Source organism: Taudactylus pleione, unplaced genomic scaffold, assembly GCF_031769625.1.
Source record: "Taudactylus pleione unplaced genomic scaffold, aTauple2 ptg000186l, whole genome shotgun sequence".
Taxonomy (NCBI): Eukaryota; Metazoa; Chordata; class Amphibia; order Anura; family Myobatrachidae; genus Taudactylus; species Taudactylus pleione.
In genome coordinates, this window is record NW_028284588.1 from 9,514,988 (window position 1) to 9,540,142 (window position 25,155).

At 45.4% G+C, this 25,155-nt stretch overlaps 1 protein-coding gene across 1 annotated transcript in view; it reads right to left on the minus strand.

Moving 5' to 3' along the window:
- LOC148519652 (uncharacterized) overlaps positions 1 to 25,155 on the minus strand; it is a 123,068-nt gene that overhangs the window by 81,018 nt on the left and 16,895 nt on the right. Inside the window, exons 3-5 of the mRNA XM_088476309.1 lie at positions 22,656 to 22,671; positions 14,100 to 14,156; positions 5,139 to 5,278 (exon numbers count right to left, since the gene is read on the minus strand). Of these exons, the coding sequence (XP_088332435.1) occupies positions 5,139 to 5,278; positions 14,100 to 14,156; positions 22,656 to 22,671 (213 nt within the window). The remainder of the gene's footprint in view (positions 1 to 5,138; positions 5,279 to 14,099; positions 14,157 to 22,655; positions 22,672 to 25,155) is intronic.

A 25,155-nucleotide genomic window follows, 5' to 3' on the forward strand; every position in this document is an offset into this window, starting at 1 on the left:
AAAATGACGTGTCATTATGGGATGTAGTCAGGAAGCCGATGGTCTAAATGCCGAACGCCGGCTTCACGACTGTCTAATCCCAGCAAGGTACTAATGGCACACACCCCTCCCCCCGGGAGGGTTAGGTTTAGACTAGGGGAAGGGGAGGGGGGTTAGGCACCCCCGTGGGGAGGTTAGGGTTAGGTAGCCCACCGGGAGACTTAGGTTTAGGCTGCAGGGAAGGGGAGGTAAGGTTTAGGCACTTAAGAGGGGGTTTAGGGTCTTTGGGGGGAGGTTAGGGTTAGGCACCCTCTAAGAGAGGGTAGGGGTAGGGAATTAGGTTAGCGGTACTTACGGGCCTCCGCTGTCGGGATTTGAACGCCGGCCATGTGGCCGGTGGTAATACCTACTACACCCATCATTATTAGGGGGAATTAAGTTAAATAAAAAATTATTTTTGCCTAATTAGTCATTAGGGTTGGGGGGTGACCATAGGGGTTCTGAACCAAGTCCCCACATTTTTAGACCAAAATAAAGGTTTTGCACATTTTTTCACATGCTCTGAGATGGTGAAAACTATTTGCCGCTTTTAGCCGATGCAAAATAAGCATGTGTGAAAAGCCACGGCTAATAGGATAGCACGATATACATTTTTGTCGAAAATTTTGCCCAAGTGTAAACTTTTTGCCAAAACTGTGGGTTTTCCCGGCTAATTGAATCCAGCCTTTATGCTGGGTATACACTTAACAATGTGTACCCCAGCTGATGTGTCGTGCTGTAGGTCCCGGCATCAGCAAGTGTGGGAGCGACGGCACAACAGCGGGGGCCATGCTGCCGAATGCCTGACGATATCACCCACGACGCGTGAGAGGGAGCATAGTCAGCGACAGAGCGGGTGCACACTGCCTGATGTGGACGATATGTTGTTCGATCGGACGACACTGTCTAGTGTGTACCCGGCTTTAGTCTTGTCTGTTTTTGAAGGATTCTAGAGTGGATTTTTCTAAAGCAGGGATGGGGAACCACAAGCCCGAGGTTATAGAAGGCCTGCGGGATCATTTGGTCTGGCCCTAGAATGGCACCCTGCAGCCAGAATCTATGCAGCAGTGCCACCTGGAGTACCCTTAGGACGCTTCAGACAGTCACACCGCTGCCCTTACAGCTGCCCGAAGCATCCTCAAGATGCTCCTGGCATTGCTGTGATCACCGGCAATTGAGGCCCCACGCCCGTGTGACGCCACACGGAGAGAGTGTGTGGCCTGAACTGGGCCCACAAATAACGTGTATATATATATATATATATATATATATATATCAAAATGACCCTCGGCATAAAAAAAAGATCCCCATCCCTGCCCTAAAGGAAAGGCACAAACATTTAAGGGGTATAATAGTTTGTCTTTCTTCCTTTGTTAATTGTCTTTTTCTCACCATTATAATAGCAATATACAACTTCTTGCAAGGCAATATTGTGCAAATAATGCTGGAGAGGATGTAATACAGTCTGTTCCAACACTGCTTTTATAAGTACTCAACAGAGTTGGGACAAACGTAGCAACTGTTTGCCTCGACTATGAAGAACCCTTTGGGCACCCCCCCCTAATGACTAATTAGACAAAAAAAATAATAATCTTAATACCCCCTAAAAAAGGCAGGTTATTTTTGGGGTGAAAATTTAAAAAAAGTGTTTGAAAATGGGTTTTAAAGTATTGGTTCTGGTATTTTGGGGTGCTGCATGGATGGGACAGGTGTTTTTAGGACTGCAGGTGGCTGCAGCAGGTGCATTTTTTCAAAGATTTTTATAATACACTCTAGAGACACAAAAATATACTAGTACTCATTTAAATGTACCCCCAATTTAGCTATAGCAATTATTTTTCCCCAAGAAAATGCTTTCTATCATTTTTACACACTTATGCAAAAAAACATCCCTTTGACTCAATTTAAAAACCCAAAATACTTTTATTAGGGCTATTAATACAGATATATATCCAGTGTCAGTTAGGTTTTATATGGAGTACAGACTGATTTCCACAAAAACATCTGTCCTTTTAGCTAGTTTCGCCTTTCGCTGTATTCGCACCTTTACGTTTTCGCCTGCTTTGGAATTGAATAGGATGAAAAGCGGTAATGCGCATTGTGAAAGTACGCAAAAACATTGCAACCAAACAGGCGAATGAGGTGAAAAGAATGCATCGGCGAAGACATTTCGCCGACCGCGACTCTTTGCCTTGAATTGAATCCGGCCCTGAGTTGCAACAGATCAAACTGTTGCTTTTGCAGGCAAAAATACAAGTTTGCAAAGCAAAACAGAAAACAACAAAGTTGAAACTGCAGCCATGATTTGCTCAGCATCAGGACTATATATAGAAAGTGAAAAAGGTCGACAAAGTCTACATAGACACCAAAGGTTGGGTACGGGATGCAGGTGGTCAAAATCCAGACGCTGGCATCCCGACAGGGTTGGGATACTGACACCTGTCGGTAGGTATCCGAACCCTTCTCCTACCCCTAATCCTCCCTTCCGGGTGCCTAAACCTAACCCTGCCCCTAACCCTAGCCACTTACATTCAGGATGTCAGAGCCAGAATTGTGACAGGTGTCGGGCTTCCGGCGCTGGGATATTGACCGGATCCCAGACACCAGAGGTTAGATAGGCAATATGTCGACAGTGACAAAAGGTTGACACTGTAAAGGTCAACATAGAAGAAGGTCGACAGGTACAAAAGACATGGCCCTTTTTAAGGGTTAGGCACTTACCCCAACGGTTAGGGTTAGGCACTAAAATGGACATAGTCAGGTACCTACTTTTGTCCATGTCAACCTATTGCTTGTCTAATGGTGTGTACACATGGTACAACTTTGCAGGACGATAAGAACGATAACAATATCGATATCGATCATATCGTCCTGTTTTTGGGCCCCTTCCAACCTCCAAATCTTCCAACCTTTCAAACTCGATATCGACCAGATTAGCCTGGTTACTGTAGGGACCCGCGATCGTTGTTCGCAGGTCGTTATAGCCCTTTGGGGGGTTGGTGCATGGGTTGGATGTTCGATATTTAACATCCAGCACATGCAGGACGATCAGACAACGATATTGGATCGTTGTCTGATCGCTCAGTGTGTACGGGCCATAACATCTGTCGTCTATCAGAGAAATTGTAGACATTTTAACAGTCTCTCTTTTATACCACAAATGTTTTGCTCACAGGTTGTTTTAGCAGAGGTTATGGGGGCTGACATTTACACTTCAGATGAGGAGGACATCGAATCTAAACAAATGTGTGATGGTGGGAGATTCTTAAGAAAATGTGCCGCATCTTTGCACAAATATGTATTGCGATTCCTAGCTGCGTTTTTGCAAATCCAAGCATCTGCGTACAAGGACGCAGCATCGGTCATAGTTAATTCATTTATCGATTTTCTGAGTAATCCATTGAGGTACTCACAATAGCCGATGGAACAAAGATGCTGGTGTGCTTGCATTTTTCTAACTGCCCCCCGTTACCACCCACTAGCGGTCAGTAAATGTCAATAATTCTGTGTCTTAATCCTTTCTGTGTTAGAGATATCCTAGAGGCATTGGGACGCATGCGCTGTGTGACTCAGATGCATTTGCTTTAATAGAAACATCGTCCAACTGTGTAAATATTGGCATAGCGTACAACTCAATCAGGCCCAATATGCAAATCCAGCACTGCCAAAATGACTAGTATGCCTTCCCTTTTTATTTCTTTGGCCCCCCCTCGAGAGCACTGCCATGGGAGGGAACATGTATGTCGCAAGGTACCGTTTATAACCTTTACCAAAAACTCCTTCTGAACTTAACATAACTAGAGGTTCTATTTATCATGTGATTGAAGATTTAATTCTAAAGGAATGGACACAGGTGGTGAGAACATCACTTTAATGTTAAAAGACTAGAACACAGGTTCTCAAACTCGGTCCTCAGGACCCCAAGAGTGCATGTTTTGCAGGTCTCCTCACAGAAACAGTGAAATAATTAGCTCCACCTGTGGATCTTTTAAAATGTGTCAGTAAGTACTGAATAGACCTGTGCCCCTGCTGGGTGACCTGGAAAACGTGGCCTGTGTGGGGTCCTGAGGACAGAGTTTGAGAACCACTGGACTAGAACATATCAGACTCTACAGAAGGTAGATACATGAAGGTTCTTTATGAATCGATAGTGTTAAAAGGTTGCCAGGTAAATGATAGACAGTGCGCTAGGTCAACAGGGTTGAAAGGTCGACATGGACAAAAGGTCAACACATGGTTTTTGATGGTTTTTCATGAATTTTAGGATTAGCGGTTAGGCTACAATAACAAAAAAACACGTCTACCTTTTTTTGTGTCGACAATTTGCATGTCAACCTTTTGCACAATTCAAACTTTTAACCCTGTCGACCTATTCACTGTCTGTCTGTCTATCTTCTGGTGTCTATTGACTGTCTCGTTACTGTCTATTAATCCACACCGTTTACAGAAATTGAAGCTTTGTAAAACAGTCCAAATAGCTGAATCAAGGCCAAAGTAATTGTCACAGTCTGCTTGGATAACACAGGGGAAAGTTTTTAATTCCAAGCGGTTACTTGTTAAAGAAACTTATGGGACTTTTCATACTATTCAGGACCTGAGAAGTCTCAGCAAATTTGTTAATGCCAGAAATGTTTGCATGGAATCTGTAAACTATATTTATAGACAGCCACAGCAAACAAAATGTCCTAAAATTCTGAGATTGTCAAGATTCTTAATTTCATTCTCCAGATTCTGTTGTACAAAGCAGATCGAGTCAATTGCTAATCATTTAATTAACTACAAGACAGCATATAAAGTAGCTAAAGCAATGGATCCTCATATGCTTCTGCTGAAAGTGTTTACCTGACAAACAAATTAAGCTTAACTATTCCAGCTGCTGCAACTGTAGTTTTTATCTCAAAGCGCCATAGCCATTAAAATCTATTTTATCTACATATAGAAATGGACGAAAGAGAAGAACAACTTGCCCATCTAGTCTGCCCAGTCATGCCATATGCCGTGTTACATCTGGTATGACTGTAAATGGAGAACCCCCCCTTTTATCAAAAGCATTAGTAAAAGCTGCATCTCATTATTCATTATAAAACAAGTTAGCATTAAAAAGAAGGATCCATTCTTACCATGTAGGTTTTTAAATGAGTTATGCCCATAAGATGATCCTGCATAGTTTCCATTTCTCCCTTAACTCTGCATAAGTTACACTTGACAAGACGTTTAGTGTTGCATCCCAGTTCTTTAATTTCTACCACGTACTGCAGACCTGGAAAATAACGAAGAAAACATTAAAAATTATTAAAAAATAAAAAAAAACACACACATACAAACCCTTTTCTGTCAGAGGGCACAAAATTAGTATTTTTGATAATAGGAAAACGAATGTCATCCTGTTCTCGTAGAAATCACAAGACTAACTGCTGCCTGGGTAGACTTCAAATTGAAATGGTTTCTCCAGACAATTCCAAGACAGAAATCTATTAAAGCAGTGGTTCTAAAACTCTGTCCTCAGGAACCCAAACAGTTCATGTTTTCCAGATCTATATGGATCTTTAACCACTTGCCTGGCATGGTCGCATCCTTTGCGACCACACCAGACTGTGCATTATCTGATCGCCAACATTGTAACCAATCAGGTAACAAGAGCGGCTACAGGAAGACAACCTTCCCGCAGCTGCTGCTCTCGGAGGCACCTTCCGGTCACTCTGCTTCCCTGCACCCTCCCCAGTGACTACCATGCTGCCAATCACTGCTGATCAGTCAGCACAGCAGGACCCCCCCCCCATCCAGCAGCTGCAGAGATTAGCAGCCGCTGGGGAAAAATTTGAGTTATGGTAAACTTACCTTTGTTAACTCTCTTTCTTCGAAGTCCATAGGGTCCAAAGGGAGACCTTGGGGTGTAGGTGGTGGTTGAGGACCGGGCACCACGCAGTTAAAGCTTTCAGATCCAGGATGCATTGGTCTATCCCCCTATGACCTGCTCCCGATCCAGAGGCACCTCAGTTCATGACAAGCCAAAGGCTGGAGGAGAAGAGAGAAGGAAGACTGGTACACACGAAAATCACACTCATGGAGAAGGAGACAGGAAACCGGTGACCAGAAACATTGCCCATATGAAGCCAGGTGCGTCAGGGAGGGTGCACTGTGGACCTTATGGACTTCGAAGAAAGTTAACAAAAAGGTAAGTTTTACCATAACTCATTTTCTTCTTCAGGGTCCATAGGCTCCACAGGGAGACCTTGGAGATGTCCCAAAGCAGTCATTTAAGGGTGGGGATGCTCCTGTGCTGAGAGGAGAATCCGGCACCCAAATGTAACATCCTGAGAGGCAAATGTATCAAAGGCATAACCCTCAAATGTATGGACATAGGACCACATGGCCGCCTTGCAAAGCTGTTCAGCTGAGGCGCAACGGCGAGCAGCCCACGAAGGACACACAGAGCGAGTAGTAGCAGTAGCCAGTACAGGAAGGCCTGTCTGCGTCTAAGCCTGTAGGATAGTCATGCAAAGCAATCTTGCCAATGTGTTTGTTGGCTGGCCATCCCTTCTTGTGAAATCCAGAGAGCACAACTGAGTCGTCTGATCTCCGAAGGGAACTGGCACGGACTACATCCAAGGAGGCCTAACCTGCTGATAGGTCTGGTGATTGAAAGGCCGGGACTACAATTTCCTCATTAATGTGGAAACTAGTAACAACTTTTGGAAGGAAACCAGGGTGTGTCCAAATTACAGCCCGGTCCTGATGGAATATCAGAAATGGGGAGCGACAGAAGAGTGCCCCTAAATTTGACAACCTTCTGGCGGACGCCATAGCCAGAAGAAAAAGAATCTTCGCTGTGAGCCACTTGAGTTCCACAGAATCCAGGGGTTCAAACGAAGGACCCTTGAGGGCACGAAGCACTACTAACAAATCCCATGGAGCCACTGGAGGGACAAAGGGAGGTTGCATATGGAGGACATCCTAGAGGAAGGTGTGGACATCTGGAAGTGGAGCAAGTCTACGCTGGAACCAAATGGATAGAGCAGAGACATGCACTTTCAGTGAGGCCAGGCGGAGTCCAAGGTCCAATCCAGCTTGAAGGAAGGCCAGGACTCTGGAAATCCTAAACACTTGGGGGTCATAGCTTCTGGTACGACACCATTGGAAATATGTATGCCATACTCTGTGGTAGATCCTAGCAGAGGCTGGCTTACGCGCTCTGAATATAGTTTTGACTACAGAGCTAGAGAATCCTTTGGACCTCAGGAGACAAGTCTCAAGAGCCACGCCGTCAAAGACAGACGACCCAGGACCGGGTAAAGGCAAGGACCCTGAAACAACAGGACCGGTCGTTGAGGCAGTAGGAACGGAGTGTCTCCGAAGATCAGAGTACCAATGACGTTTGGGCCAAGATGGAGCCACCAGTAGGACAGTGTCTTAAAAGAATAAAAAGAGGAAGAAGGGAGACTGGAGGGAATAGGTACGCAAACTGGAAGGTCCACTTCACTGATAATGCATCTACAAAAGGTTGCTTCGGCATCTCTTGTTCTGGACCCGTACACCTTCAGTTTGTGTTGGGAGGACCTATCTGCTCACTAGGAGTTGAAAAACCTCTTGGTGAAGAGACGATTCCCCGGGATAGACATCGTGACGGCTAAGGAAGTTTGCTACCCAATTGAGAACTCCCGGAATGAACACAGCAGAGATGGCCGGGAGGTGACCCTCGGCCCATGTCAGAATGCGCAATACTTCTGTCATTGCTGCCAGACTTCGAGTGCCTCTTTGATGGTTGATGTAAGCCACTGTTGCGGCATTGTCGGACTGTACTGGTACAGGTTTTCCGTGTTCTAGGCCAGTATGAGGGTCCTGTAGACAGCTCGAAGTTCCAATTTGTTGATTGGCAGGGTTGCTTCGACCGATGTCCAGCGGCCCTGAAAGGAGTGTGGACTGGTCACTGTGCCCCAACCCCGTAGACTGGTGTCCGTTGTTAGGAGTACCCAGTCCGAGATCCAAAAGGAGCGACCCTTGGTTAGATGAGATGTCTGTAGCCACCAAGAGAGGGACAGATGCACCTCCAGAAAGAGTACCATTGTCTGAGCTTTGATCCGATGGTGTATGCAGTTTCACCTGGAGAGGATCAGCCTTTGCAAAGGCCTGGAGTGGAGCTCAGCCTATTCCACCATGTCAAAAGGTGGACACCATGGATCCCAGAACCTGCATTGCTGAGTGGATCGACATCCACTGACTGTGGAGACATCTGTGCACTCGTAGTTGAAGTGTGGAGATCTTGTCTGATGTCAGAAAGATTCTCTGATCCTGAGAATCCAGCAGGGCTCCCAGATGAATTGTTCTCTGTGAGGGATTCAGGGAGGACTTTTTCCAGTTGATTAACCATTCGTGCTTGTGAAGGAAACCAATGGTTAGCCGAAGATGTCTGTGAAGCACTTCTGGGGGTCCTGAATATCCAGAGATACCATGAAGTCCCCAGGCTCCATAGCTAGTATGATAGAGCGTAGGGTTTCCATCCTGAACGTGGGTACCCTGAGGAATTTGTTCTAGATTTGAGGTTGAGGATAGGCCGATGAGACCCATTCGGCTTCTGAACCAGAAAGAGTAGAATAACCACCAGTCCCCCGCTGGGAGAGCGGGACTGGCACAATTACCCCTGTCTGCAGCAAGGACTGTATGACTTTCTGGATTTGTAGGGCCTTGCTTGGGTCTGAAGGAGGGCCTGTGTAGAAAAACTGCTGGGGAGGCAGTCAAAGAAATGAGAGGGCATACCTGTGAGAGACTACTGCTCTTACCAAAGCATCCGTGGTGGTTTGACACCAGCACTGGGCAAACTGAAGAAGTCGGCCTCCCACTCTGGGATCCCCAGAGGTAGGATTGTCCTGTCAAGCTGAGGGCTTATCCTCGGGTTTTGAAGCAGGGCGTTTGGTGGTCCAGGCCTGCTTGGTCCTGGGCTTGGCGGCCCTAGTGGAAGCCGACTGCCTAGGAAAGGGCTGACCTTTAGGTTTTCCGTGAGGACGAAAGCACTTAAAAGATTTAGTCTGAGGCTTTGTAGCAATAGTTGCTGAAGGCGGAAATGCAGTTTTATGTCGTTAACATAGTTACAATCTTGTCAAGGTCTGGGCCAAACAAGATCTCCCCATTGTAGGGTAATTTCTAGGCCCTTCTTGGAATCCGCTCTGCCATTCATGAGCATAGCCACAGGGTACTGCGGGCAGACACCTCCGCGGCCGAGACTCTGGAGCCTAGGAGTCTGGCATCCAACGTCGCTTCTCCAATATAGGAAGCTGCATCTCGTATGTGAGCGACGAAAGACATCTTTTCCCTGGAAGCATCTGAGGGAAAAAGTCTTCAAGTGCATCAGCCCAGCTCTCTATAGCTTTAGCCACCCATGGTCGGCCGGGCAACAGCCTCTGAAAGAGTATATCGATTTGAGGTTACTGTAGGGATAGGTAACGTGGCGCTTTTAATTAAACTCGTAACATGTGAACCTACCGCAGGGGGAGTCTCCCATGTTGAACAAGGAGTCACAGGAAATGGATAAGAGGTGGTCAGATGTTTTTGGGGCTGAAACCTCTTACCAGGCATCTGCCAGGCTGCAGCCATGTTTTCAGCTAGTTGATCCGATAGAAGCAACTCTGCTGAAGACACTTGCTGTTGTTTAAATAGTGGGTGCTTAGATTTAGGCGCTGGCTCGTCATATTCTATGAGTAAGATGAATCTAACAGCTCGCACCAAGGCAGGAATATTAATTTTAGACATGACTGATCTTCCCCCAGAGGGGACTCAATGTTAGAGAGATCAGCATCTTCTGCCTCCTCAGATGACACAGGACGCTTAGGTGGCTTACTGTGGTAGGGGCTTCTCACCCTGCAACATAGTTTGAAAGGCTGTAGAGGTAGCCACCAGACTCTGTACTGAGCTAGAGAGTAGGTCAACCCATGGAGGAGGCCCAGGAGGTACCTTTATCGCCTGAACCTGTTGTGACAACCCCATAGGGGGAATTACAGCATGTTGTGGTAACCCAGAATTCCAGCCTGTTGTGGTAACCCCATAGGGGGAATTACAGGCGGTCCGCAATAGTAGCCAGCACCTGAGTAAAAGAAGCCCGGGGGGGGGATCTTGTTCAGGAGCTGGGGGTCTGAAGGGCTTAGTGGAGTATAACACTTAACACATAACCCATCTTGTATCAAATCCTCCTCACTTAAGCCTGCAGCACATAATTTGCATGATAGCAGTATGGGAGCAGATGCTTGCTTGCTACTCTTGCCTTTGCTAGACATAGTTGTAGAGTAGTATAGCACACAATATGGCACTGGGTATAATGCAACCACTGTGTATGTAGGATAAAAGTAGGAATGCAATATATTGATCCTGTCTTAAGCAAGCTGCAGGAGCGCACAGCACAAATATGGCACTGTGCAGTAACCAACTGTATGCGACAACCCTCACCAATACATTTATTGTAGAGATGCGAGGCACTGGAAAAACCCTGAATACACCTGTATGTTAGGGCAAAGTCAGAAAAAAATAAGAGTTATGGTATAACATACCTTCGTTAACTCTTTTTCTTCGAGGTCCATGGGGTCCATTGGATACCCATCCTAACACACCTGTGGTTTTGGGTATCTCTATAAATTTCCCTCCTATGCGAGAGTGGTCTAGAGAACAGAGACTGGTAAGCTTGATTGATGCGGTGACTGTCTAAAGCAGTTACCACACAATCCATTTTGTATAAAATCCTGTGGGGATAATCCTGCTTTGCAGGTCATACAGGATACCCGCACAGGGGCTTCTGCCACTTGTCTTTCAGACTCCTTAGACATAATATTACTCTCTTATGTCAAGTTTCTGAGAACACATGTGATTACTGTTTTATCCCAACTCTCACACACCCGTAGTAGAGTAATAAGGGGAGAACACAAAGCAGTGATAGGTTATAACCTGACAGTTATTCAGGCATAAAAGGCAGTACCATACACGCAAATTCACATCACATGCAATGCATAAAACACCCTATGAGCATATGCAATTTTAAGCTCTGGTCACTACAAACAGCTCTAGGCTTAGTAGGATAGAGAGCACTGTAAAAACCTGTCACTGTAGGAGAGGTATACAGGAAGACTGATCCAGCCTCCTGAGTGTGCAGCAACTGAGAGCACCTGAAAGTGTTCTCTGGCTGACTCATATAGGGGAGGCTGGGAGGAGCAATCCAGACGCTGAGAACTTCAAGCTGGGCCAGCGTGTGGATCGGGGGAGGGGCCGCCGGGGAAAGCGGACCTCCCCTATGCTGCCTGGACCCACCCGGCAAAACTGACATGGCCGCCGCCAACTAACCTCCGGCTGTCAGGAATTCATCACGTCCTGGTGGTCTAGTGCGGGAGACAGTCTTACCTGGCTCCTCACTGCAGCGTGCCCCCGGCCATCTCCACCGCCGGAGGCCAGACCGCCACGTGGTCCCGGCGTCAGCGGCCGCCGAACCCACCTTACCTGCATCCCCTGTCCCCGTTACAGTCCAGGGCCCTATGCCCCTACTGAAATCACTGGCTCGACACCAGTGTTGCGGCGCCAGAGGGCGTAGAAGTAGCGGGTGGCCGGTGCGTCTCCCATCAGACGCTTGGCTGCTTCCTTCAGTCAGCACAGGCCGCCCGCCCAGGTGGAGAGTCAAACTTTTTTTTTTTTACTCGTCTGCGGGACTGCTCCTGCAGTCCCACTGTTTAAGTGGTGTACCACACCAAACAGGAAGAACTGGCTACCTATGGCTGAGGGCGGGGTATATGAGTGGAGGACCCAGTGCATCCTGAGAGCAGAGAGCTTGTTTAACTGTTAGGTAACTGGAGCATATACCCAACGTATCGGCTGTGGACCCCATGGACCCCGAAGAAGAAAAGGGAAATATATATACTGACAGTATAGAGAAATAGACAGGTTGCACTAGCATAAGTCACATACAATACAGAAATACCATATAACTGCAGAAGGGCACTACAATCAACTACACATTCTGTGGTCAGCAACTCAACATCTGGTAGGCTATAGCGCTACATAACCTGACTCCAGGGAGAGGTATGTAGGGGGACCGGACGCTGCGTTTCCCTGAGAGAGCTGTGGCTGAGCCGGGAGAAAATGGACAACGGAGGGGTGACGGAGCGGCAGCGCAGACGTCCTATGTACAGTCTGCTGCTGCGCACTCAGCAGGAAAACATAATATATAAAATAAATCATAAAATAAAAGCTATTTGGGCTGCCTAAGCACCGACGAAACTGAGGTGCCTCTGGCTCGGGGGTGGGGTGTAGGGGGATGGACCGATGCATCCTGGGAGCTGAAAGCTTTAACTGCGTGGTGCCCAGTCCTCAACCACCACCTACACCCCAAGGTCTCTTTGTGGAGCCCTATGGACCCTGAAGAAAGTAAATTAACCCCCCTTCAGCCCCCTGGAGTGTACCTGGTGCCTGAAGCCACTTGGAAAAGGAAAGTCGCGATGATGACGATCTGATATTTGAAAAACTATTTTTTTTTTATAAATAATTATAAAAGAAAATTTATATATTTTTTTAAAAATACATTTTGGATAAGTTGAAAGACATGTGCTTCACCTAATTTACTCATAAAAAGCCTGACAATTTCTGAATGGTTTTTAGAAAAAAAAAAATATTGCCATTAAAAGTGGTTAAAATGTGACAGTTGGTAATACACCTGTGCACCTGCTTGGTGGTCTGAAAAATGTGAACTGTTAATGGTCCTGAGGACTGGGGTGAAGAAACACTGATCTAGTGTATCCAAGCAGATTATTTTATTTCACTGATTAATATTATATACACCGATCAGCCAGAACATTAAAACCATTCGGCTTAATATTGTGTAGGTCCTCCATTTGCCGCCAAAATAGCTCTGACCCATTGAAGCATGGACTCCACAAGGTGTCTTGTGGTAACTGGGACCAAGACGTTAGCAGCAGATCCTTGTACTGTAATGCCGCGTATCCACTAGGCGATTTAAATGAGTGATTGAACGATTATGCAATCTTAATCGTTCAATCGCTCATTCACAAATCGAGCATGAAAATGTCGAAAACGACCAGCGATGCAAGCTCCCGCTGGTAGTTTCCGACATCAATCATCGCCTGAACATGCTGGTCAATCTGCAGTTAAAGAAAGATTGACCATGTTCAGGAAAGAGGGAGGATGCCTACACTGAACGACATATCGTTCAGTGTAGGCACTGCAGGGGATGAGGAACGACTGTACGATTACAATATTGTAATCGTACTGTCATTCCACTATCTACTAGTGGATACGCACCTTAAGTTGCAAGGTGGGCCTCCATGGCTCAAACGTGTTTTTCAAGCACATCCCACAAATGCTCGGTCGGATTGAAATCTGGGGAATTTGGAGGCCAAGTCAACACCTTGAACTCTGTCATGTTCCTCAAACCATTCCTTCACAATTTTTGCAGTGTGAATTTTCCTCATGAAAGAGGCCACTGCCTCTCATCAAATACACTCTCTCATCAAATTCTAATACTTTACTTTAAATCAACCAATTTTATTATCCCCAAGGAATTTGCAATTAAACGTGAATTATTCTAGTTTACCATATAATAGAGACATTTGTTCTTCATGGAACTAAATAACATTCAATCACACATACTGAGTGTGGCATTGTCTTGGTGGGATATGGTTTATTTTTATGCAAGATGAAATACAGTAGAAAGATTGATTTAAAAAAAATAAACAATCGCTAATTTGAACTAAAGGAAAACAGTCACCAATTCAAAAATGTGTTTATTTTATTTTTTGGTGACATGCTTAAAAGGCTTTGGGGTATATTTACTAAGGTGCAGGTTTTTAGAAGTGGTTTTGTTGCCCATAGCAACCAATCAGATTCTACTTAACATTTATCTAGCACCTTCTAGAAGGTAATAGCTAGAATCTGATTGGTTGCTATGGGCAACAAAACCACTTCTAAAAACCTGCACCTTAGTAAATGTACCCCTTTCTCTTAGTGTTTATTCATGCATTTTAGTACTAGCAAGAGAATAGATCAGTACCAGTATTTCTGGAAAAATCACTACATAGAAACTAAATCATACAACTTACCAACAAGAGAAACTGTTCGTCTGGGATCATCAACAAACTCAAGCAAAGTTATGCTCTCTGAAAAGAGCAAAGAATAAATATTACACTGACAGTCTCAGGGAGTATCAATACACAACAGTTGCATAAAGCAAGTAGCAGATTATAACTTTGGCAAATATAATAAAAAGAGGCATGGCAAACTCAGGGGCATATACTGTATAAGAAATATCACTTAATTCCATTTCCTCGAAATACTCCATAACGCATGGTTCATGTAGAGAGACAGTTTGACACCTCCTTCTCTTTGGAGTCTTAAGAATTTTCCCAAGCTATACTACAAAACAACAAAAGTTGCTTGTGCTATCTATTCGCATTGTTGTGTGAATAAGACGCATTTGAAGGTAAAAGATGCACGAAAAGACGCTCAGCGCTACAGAGTCACACTGAGCTCCCGTGTTGTTTGGCGCGACTTGTAGTGCACGGAGGATAGATGTATGTGGGCACATCTGTATGTCTGCCTTTCATGTTTTAAGCCACAGCAAACGCCTGGCGGAAACAGCTAAGGCAGAGATATGAGACTGTATCTGAACAGTATCTAACAAAGCATCACCTATATAGGTAAGGGCTTCCGAAATCTGATCAGCTAATGAGTGAGCTTCAGATTCCTCCTCTAATTGAAAACTAGTAATCATTTGATTTATCCATGGACAGATTGCCTTAACTACCCAGGCACTGGCCAGACTTGGCCGCAGCGATACCCCTGACAAGGTGAATAAAGACCGCCCCACTCTTCCTATCCATAGGATCTTTAAGAGTCACCGACTGAGAAGTGGGGATAACTGTATTTTTAACCAACATAGCAATAGGAGCATCCACCATAGGAGGAACTTCCCATTGTTTGGTATCCCTTTCAGCAAAGGGATAAAGACCCTTATACATCTTAGGAATATAGAATCTTGAATCAGGTTTTAACCAGGATTCCTTTAATATGTCTTTGAAATTAGAAAACTCTGGCTGTTTAGTGGCTGTGGTTCCTGCAGACGGTACCAATTTATTTAAAGATCTCGCCATCTGAGTGAGACATCGCCCTACATTTTGGTCCGATTTGGGCTCCATTGAGGAATCAGCCAAAACTGCTTGATCACAGGATCTCACATAATTACCCTGAAAATGACGTAGTTCACCTATGGCATCTGCCATAGATCACAGACTGTTCCGCCGAACCTCCTGATAATGAAACCTCCTTGCACAGAGCGACCCTTGGTCTGTACATTTTGGCTCACATTTTGTACAAATATATATCGCAACTTGCTTCTTAGATCCCTTGTCTGATTTATCCATACTGAAGAAGACGAGTCTACTCACAAGATAGCTATCTAAAATCTAAACGAAGAAGAGTAGTCCAGAATGAATAGAAAAGAAAGAGGTAAATGAAGACACCTATTCACACATTTGTTTAAATGCAAACAAATTCTGGTCTTATGCTGGGTACACACTGACAGATACATTGGCCGATCAATTGATCGGCCAATATATCTGCTGCACGTCAGCCAGTGTGTACCCGCGATATGTCGATGAATGTCGTCGTTCACCGACATATCGCATTGGCTGTGCTGCACAGCCGATGGACAGATATTTCTGCAGACATATCTGACCATCGGCAGGTGTGTACGGGCGGTCGGTAGACCGCCCATACATACACACACAATGGCAGCTGCGAGGAGAGAAACAGGACCCGAGGGCACAAGCAGATGATGGCCGTTCAGTGTGTATGAACGACCATCATCTGCAGATATATCTGCAGATCACTCGATCTGCAGATATATCTGTCAGGTGTGTACCCACCTTAAGACCCATCTTATGTTAATAAACCAAAAGGTGAATAAACAAAGTCACATTATATATACTGCGGGTAAAATAAGTATCGAACACATCAACATTTTTCTCAGTAAATATATTTGTAATGGGGCTATTGTAATGAAATTTTCACCAAATGTCAGGAACAACCCATACAATCCACACAGGCAAAGAAATCAAACCATAGATGTCCATACATATATACACAAGTTATGTGTAATAATGTGAAATGACACCGGGAAAAAAGTATTGACACGCTTACTGAAATTTATTTCATATTTCGTACAAAAGCCTTTGTTGGCAATGACAGCTTTAAGACGCCTCCTGTATGAAGAAACTAGTCGCATGCATTGCTCAGGTGTGAGTTTGGCCCATTCTTCCAGTCTTCAAATCTTGAAGGTTTCGTGGGCTTCTTCTATGAACTCTGATCTTTAGTTCTTTCCATAGATTTTCAATTGGATTCAAGTCAGGTGATTGGCTGGGCCATTCTAGCAGCTTTATTTTATTTTTCTGAAACCAATTGAGAGAGTGCCCTTGGCTGTGTGTTTGGGATCATGGTCTTGCTGAAATGTCCACCCTTGTTTCATCTTCAGCATCCTGGAAGATGGCAGCAGAAAATATAGGTACATTTTACCATTCATCCTTCGTTCAATCACATGAAGTACACAAGTACCGTATGCTTAAAAACAGCCCCACACCATGATGTTCCCACCTCCAAACTTCACTGTTTTATGGTGTTTTTGGGGTGATGTGCAGTGCCATTTCTCCTCTAAATCCAAAGAGTTAAATTTTTGTCTCATCTGACCAGACTATATTCTACCAGTATTTCACAGGCTTCTCCAAAAGTTGTGCAGCAAACTTTAAACAAGCTTCAACATGCTTTTTCTTCAGCAATGGAGTCTTGCGTGGTGAGCGTGCATACAGGCCATGCCGGTTGAGTGCATTACTTATTGCTTTCTTTGAAACAATTGAAACTATAATTCCAGCTCTTTTTGAAGCTCTCCACAAGTGGTCCATGGCCCTTAGACAACTCTTCTGATTATTCTTTTCACTCCCCTGTCAGAAATCTTGTGAGGAGCATCTGGTCATGGCCGGTTTATGGTGAAATGATGTTCTTTCCACTTCCAGATTATGGCCCCAACAGTGCTCACTGGAACATTCAGAAGTTTAGAAATCCTTCTGTAACCAATGCCATCAGTATGTTTTGCAACAAGTAGGTTGAGAAGGTCTTGAGAGAGCTCTTGCTTTTACCCATCATAAAATGTTTCTTTTGACACCTTGGTAATGAGACACCTTTTTATAGGCCATCAGTTGGGAATGGACCAGTTTATATTAATTTGCACTGACAAGGGGCAGGATTGCTTTCCAATTACTGATAGATTTCAGCTGGTGTCTTGGCTTTCCATGTCTTTTTGCACCTCCCTTTCTTCATGTGTTCAATACCGTTTCCTTGTGTCATTTCACATCATTTCACATAACTTAATTTATGGATATCTTTGGTTTTATTTCTTTGCATGTGTGGATTGCATAGGTTGTTGCTGACAGTTGGTGAAAATTTCATTACAATAGCCCCATCACAGATATACCGTATATACTAGAGTATAAGTCAACCCGAATATAAGCCGAGGTACCTAATTTTACCACAAAAAACTGGGAAAACGTATTGACTCGAGTATAAGCCTAGGGTGGGAAATGCAGCAGCAACTGGTAGTAATCCCCCCCCCCATGGTACTGCCCCCAGTAGTAATCCCCCCCTGGTAGTGCCCCCAGTAGCAATATCCCCCCCTGGTAGTGCCCCCAGTAGCAATATCCCCCCCTGGTAGTGCCCCCCAGTAGCAATATCCCCCCCGGTAGTGCCCCCCAGTAGCAATATCCCCCCCCTGGTAGTGCCCCCCAGTAGCAATATCCCCCCCCTGGTAGTGCCCCCCAGTAGCAATATCCCCCCGCCTGGTAGTGCCCCCCAGTAGCAATATCCCCCCCCCCCTGGTAGTGCACCCCAGTAGCAATATCCCCCCCCCTGGTAGTGCCCCCAGGAGCAATATCCCCCCCTGGTAGTGCCCCCAGTAGCAATATCCCCCCCTGGTAGTGCCCCCAGGAGCAATATCCCCCCCTGGTAGTGCCCCCAGTAGCAATATCCCCCCCTGGCAGTGCCCCCAGTAGCAATATCCCCCCCTGGCAGTGCCCCCAGTAGCAATATCCCCCCCTGGCAGTGCCCCCAGTAGTAATCCCCCCCCTGGTACTGCCCCCAGTAGTAGCCACCCCCAGTAGAGAGAGACGTGCCGCTTTGCATTACCCGCTTCCGGCTCCCATTACCCACTGCGGGAGCCAGAAGATGGCTCCCGCAGTGGGAGCAGCAGCAGCCGATGAGAGTCTGACAGACTCTCATCGGCTGCTAATTACAACAAACACACAGCTGCCATTGCCAGCGGCTGTGTGTTTGACACTGTGTAGTGCTGACCGAACTCCGTCCGGTCAGCGCTACACGCGGTGCAGCTGTGTCACAGAGATACAGTCTGCACCACGGCCCGCATGGTACGCAGCTGAGTGAGGCGCCCTCCAATATGTGGCGCCCTACTCTGCGTAACGGGAGAACCGGCCCTGGTCCTGGAGCATCACTACAGTATAAGCTGAGGGGGGGGGGCTTTTTCAGCACGAAAAATGTGCTGAAAAACTCGGCTTATACTCGAGTATATACGGTATTTACTGGAGAGAAAGGTTGATGTGCTCAATACTTATTTTATAAAAGCAACGGGGTACTTGCCTGGGTGTCCTCCCCCCGGTATTGACCAGGCAAACAGTGTAACTGAATGGGTGGCACTCACAGGACTTCTAGAACACAAGCGTGTAAGTCACCAACAGGTCAATTTAATAGCCAACGTTTCAATCTCCCATCTTGGAGATTTTCCTCAGGGACCATAACAAAACAACACAAAGAGACAAGACATAAGTACTCACCCGTGAACCACACGCCGGAACACAGACACCGGGGGGGGAAGAGATGACGTCACACACCTGTTGATGTGGCGTCACAGGTGTGTGACGTCATCTCTTCCCCACGGTGTCGGTGTTCCGGCGTGTAGTTCATGGGTGAGTACTTATATGTCTGTTGTTTTGTTATGGTCCCTGAGGAAAATCTCCAAGATGGGAGATTGAAACGTTGGCTATTAAATTGACCTGTTGGTGACTTACACGCTTGTGTTCTAGAAGTCCTGTGAGTGCCACCCATTCAGGTGTGTGTATGTGTGTGTGTGATAGATAGATATATATCTATCTATCCCTGAAAGTTATTGCCTGACTATCAATGATAAATAAGCCAAAGTCACCAGGTTAACTGCACGTCCTGGTTATAGTGCTGTTTGCTTGTTAAGCCTCTATTCCCCAGTGCCCGTCTCCACGGTCCTCAGATGCCTGCTTACAGCAGCCTTCAATCTTACTGATAAATATCTGAGGGAATGGAGGCATGGCTGGCGCAGTGTCTTGCTAATTCAGGACACCTGTTAATTCCCCGGCATTCGCAGCCTGTCTGATGTCACAGCTACGCGACTCCACGTCTAGTTGTGATATACTCAAGTCCCCGAGCGCCCGCTGTCCTTGACGACGTCACCCGCCGCCAGTACCTCAACGCTGCAACGCTTCTATTCAGCCTACAACCTTCTCCTGATTGCGGTCGCACCTGATGACGTCACTGCTGTGCGAGTTGTAAATCTTAACTTTTTGCCTGCTACTCCCTCAGCTGTGTGTCTGGACTGGAAAGAGACCCAGGGACATGCTAGTTTGGTGACTCTCAGGGATCTTTTGAGTAGGATACAGGTTCATACAAAACCTTCTAATCTATATAACTCCCACTTTGTTAGTGTTTGTCACCTGGTCTCTAGGGACTAAACACCCAAATTCATACATAAAAGAAAAGAAATAAAACCTAACTAAAAGCTAGGACCTATCTAGCTAGTGCCTTCTCAAAAGTGTCAGGTTTGGATTATTTTTTGAATCCGGGGTGAATGCAGGAGAATAAACTGGAACGGGTGTGCAGTATTGAAATGCAGCAGGTTTAATAGGAGTATTATAATTCATGAAATGTTGATAGATATATAAACTGGCGGAAATAAACAAGTCCAAGTGATGTGTGGCTGAAAACAAATGACTGGCAGGAAAACAAAATCCAACTAATGAGGCTGGAAACAACAAAAGTCCAATGGAGGTGTGACTGAGGAACAGAGGTCTGAAGTACTGGAGTGGGTTCTGAGTCTGGAGAGCTGGAGGGTTCACAAACCGTGGGGTGAGTAACAGGGTATAGCAGGGCAGATGCGTGTATCCGGGAAAAGCCTGTGATGGAGACAGAGCAGGAAATGGAGCACTGCTAGGACTGCAAATATCACACCGAGCTAAGTAACACAGAGAACTCTCACACAGCTTGCGCTGTGTATATGTTGCACTGGCAACTAGAGAGCATGCTGAACACCCTTAAGTACCATGGGAAAGTGCATGATAGGCTGCTGAGAGTTCACACAAGATGCTCCAGGCCCATTCAGGTCACATGCCCAAAACCAAGATGGCGGCGCCCAGCAATCACCAGAGCGGCAGCGCTGCCAGTCTCACCTGTCACCTCATGGCCTGTACCCTTCGGACATCCACGCGCACCTCGCGCCAACCTCCAGACACCAGCACTCCCACCAGTAGGACCGCGCCAAAGCACCCGCACAGGCAGAGACCGCGACCCACCAGGTACAACAACTCTGGTCATTACACAAAGGCACTAGAAACAAGACTGAGCTTACAGTGGTTAGGGAGGGGTTATATAGGGGGTGAAAGTTGGTTTTCAATTATTGTCCAACTCCACCCATCACTACACAACCCATATGTAAGTCATCCCCCAGATGGATGATAAAGGAATTAACTATAACTACCCATGCCTGGCAAAATAAACATTCGGTTTGAGACCGAATAAGACCCCACCTGGAAAACAAAACAATTTTCAAACATTCTTAAATGCCACATATGCTTCACTGGGCTTAAACCAGAGTTTGGTACGATTAGAATGCATACATAATTCTTTTCCCTATATAAAATTCCAAAATCACCTATACAACATCTGTAAGCTATTCAATGAATTAACTCCCCTCTACACAGTCCACATATCACTTTACATATTTCCTCTATCTACACTAACATATCCCAATGACACTGCTATGTGACTGGTTATACAGCCCACCTACATACATACATACATACATACATACATACTTCTGCAATCTGACTTGACCAATCTGCAATATAAATGTCTCTCTCTATAGCAGGGTTTCCCAACCACGGTCCTCAAGGCACACCAACAGTCCAGGTTTTAAGGATAGCCATACTTGAGCACAAGTGTCTTAATTAGTACTGCAGTTATTTTGATTTGACCATCTGTGCTCAAGCATGGATAGTACTAAAACCTGGACTGTAAAGCTGGGCTTCCACTATACAATTTTCTGTCAGATATCTGTCCAATCTGGCTGGTTGGAATGAAAACCTGGTAATGTATGGGAGCAAATGACAATTGTCCATGTGCTCACAAACACTGGGAATCGCCAAAAATGGTTGTTCAGACAAATTGGTTAAAACACACAAATGGAACCAATTTGAACAATTTTTTTTTTAATCCTTTTTTCAGTGTTTAAAACCATATGATCGACTGTCATTTGCTCCCATACATTACCAGGTTTTCATTCCAACCAGCCAGATTGGACAGAAAATTGTATAGTGGATGCCAAGCTTTAGTGTGGCTTGAGGACTGGAGGTTGGGAAACACTGCTCTATAGATTAGTAGGGGATAATTACCAGCACCAGGAAACAGGGAAAAACAATTTACCCCGTGCACTAAAGAGGTGGACTTTTCCCCACACGTCTCGGGTAATTAGGTGTGAGGTAAACCTTGCGGCTAATTGAGTTACCCCCTGAACTTCTTCTTAGATCTTTTTCTGTTATTACCTAGTTTTTTTATGATGGTCTTGCTTTCAACTGTAAAGCACAACGGAATATGCTGGTGCTATATAAGTAATCATTAATAAATACATGACCAGCATCATAAGTCGCATTACCAAGGTACTCTAAGGCTTCCTGTGAATTTTCAACCAAACTAAGCAATTCTGCTCTAGCCCAATGTAAGCCCTCATATAACGCAACCATCCTTTTGTTCATAGCCTCAATCACCCATGCCGAAGAGAGGCACCAGTTGTGACAAAAATGGACTTACAGTAAAAAGGCCATTCACCATTTGAAAACCACCATCCTTAAGGGATACTGCACTAGGGATGGGAATGGTGGTGAACCTAGACAGATTCAGAATGGAGGCATCCACAATCAAAGGTAATTCTCATAATCTGAATAATTTTGGTTAAGCTGAAATGCATGTTCTAAACCTAATTCACTCATAAAAAAAGAATTTCTGAGCAGTTTTTATAAAAAAAACCGAACTGTCAGTTAAGTGGTTAAAAGGTAAAAATAAAGCCTCAATGCTCTGTGAAACAAACTCAAACAATATTTTTTGGGGGGGATTCTGCTGCTGGATTTAAAGAGGCAATTGGTTTTGCCTTGTAAAAAACTGCCCCTTAAATACAGTAGCAAAACTGATGAAAATGTGCATTGGTAACATGATCTTTCATCTAACGTAACATATGAATTTGTCACAAAACTTTACTGCCAAACAGCAAGCAATTTTGCTATATACAGCTATAAACTTACGGCCTTTTTTCTTCTTCTGAATGATACAATTGAACATGAAAAAGAAAAGAAAAAGTAGTTATAATGCATGGCCTTGTACATAAACACTAACAACTGTAGCAGTCTGTATATAGTAAACTTAAACATTCCAAAACTAATCAATCTTACAGAAAACATGAGGAAACTGAAAAATGAGTGTACATACAGTATATCATGCGCCAATCAAATGCTGCTGTCAATATAGGTAGCCGTCTGTATAAGACAACTGGAAAGTGAAACAACTGGGGTTACTGCGCAAATGTGGGTGGAAGTATAAGAATGATATAAAAATTGTATATCTGCAAGAAATGCAGTGTTCTCCCCAGAAATGTGTTTAAAACCAGGTGGCATTATGAGGTAGCTGGGTGGAGCATGTATTGGGGGAAGGGGGCGTGGGGTATGGACCACAAAGGCAGCTAATGTGCCACTTAAGGGACCCTCTCCAAAGCGCTTCCTGTAGAGGAGAGCACAGACAGGATGGGGAGGGGAGGTGGGTGGTAGAGCGCCCACCAAAAAGGCCCTGTGGAGTAAACTAAAATTACATTTATTGCAAATTAAAACATAAAAAAATATATAAGAATAATCTGCAATAAGCCATCTATTGTAGCACATATATTGATGTAGATGAAAAATGTCCTTGGACTGGATATTGAGACAGGAAAATTAGGGTTATGGTAGACTTACCTTTGTTAACTCTCTTTCTTCGAGGTCCAAAGGTCCACAGGGATACCATGGGGAAATGTGGTTGGAGTGATCCAGGCACCAAACAGTTAAGCTTTCAGCTCCCAGGATGCCTCAGGTCCTTCTCCACATATACCCCACCCCTGGCCACGGGCATTCAGTTTTTTGTAAACAAGCCCAAGGCAAGAGAAGGAAGGACATTGTACACAAGAAACAGACACACAAGAGGGAATCCGTGACCGAAAGAAAAATTACCAAATGCAGCCAGGTGTGTCAGAGTGGGTGCCCTGTGGTTCCTATGGACCTCAAAAGGAGAAAAAAAAAAAAAGTTAAAAAAGTAAAGGTGCCCATACACGGGACGATAAAGCAGGCGATCCGACTGATTGGTGCGATTTGCCTGCTGTATCGCTCTGTGTATGGCCCTGATATCGGGCCGAGCGCGCTCCCATGGGGTTGTACATCGCACCCCCTGATCTGTCTGCAGGACTATGAGATCAGGGGATGCGATCCCAAGGATTACTATGCGGATGAGACAGGGGGAGCCGACATATCGGGCGGTCGGCCACCCGATCGCACTGTGTGCGTGGACCACCCGATATGTCGAACGACAGATCCCCTATCGCCTCGCACAGTGCAATCGCACAGTGTATGGGGGCCTTAAGTCTACCATAACTCTTGTATTCTTCTTCAGGGTCCATAGGGAGTCTACAGGGATACCATGGGGATGTCCTAAAGCAGTTCCCCTAAGGGTGGGGATGCTCCTGAGCAGAAAGGAGAATCCGTCACCCAAAGGAATCATCCTGAGAGGCAAAGGTGTCAAAGCCGTTGAAAGGTTTGAACAGAAGACCACGTGGCCGCCTTGTACAATTGTTCAGCAGAGGCACCACGTTGAAACACCCACAATGGTCCCACAGACCGAGTAGAATGTGCTACGAAGAGCACGAGCCATATCCAGGGAGGCTTCACCTATAGAAATGTCTGAAGACTGGAAAGCTGGAACCACAATCTCTTCATTCACATGAAAATGAGACACTACCTTAGGAAGGTAACCCACCTGTGGGGACAGCTCTATCCTGGTGAAAACTCAAGAAGGGGGAGCGACAAGAGTGCTGCCAAATCAGAGACTCAGAGGAGAAAAAGTGTCATCGCTGTCAACCACTTAAAATATACTGATTCCAGAGGTTCATATGGAGGAGCCTGTAGCCCCTTGAGAACCAAAGACAAATCCCAAAGTGCCACCGGTGAGACAAAGGGTGGCTGAACTCGGAGAACACCCTGAAAAAAATATTCTAACCTCCGGCAGAGAAGCGATCCTTCAATGGAACTAAACTGACAGCGCAGAAACCTGGACTCTCAAGATGGCCAGGCGGAGGCAGAGATCTAACCTAGCCTGGAAAAAAGCAAGTACCCGGGAAATCCTAAAAACTTAGGGTCATATTTGCTGTGGGACACCATTGACCAAAGGAGTGCCAAACTCTAATAGGTGCAGACAGAGGAAGGTTTTCGTGCCCTAAGCATCATCTGAATCACAGAGCTGGAGAAACCTTTGGCTCTTAACATGGAAGACTCAAGAGCCACACCGTCAAAGACAGACAAGGTAAATCCACATGCAGGCAAGGACCCTGTGTCAACAGATCTGGCCATAGAGGAAGAGGAAACTGAGTGTCTATGGATAGACTCCGTATGTAGGTGAACCAATGGTGCCTGGGTCAAGCAGGAGCTACTAGTATTACTGTGCCACCCTCCTGCTTGAATTTCCTGAGAACCCTTGGGATGAGGGAAATCGGGGGAAAGAGGTACG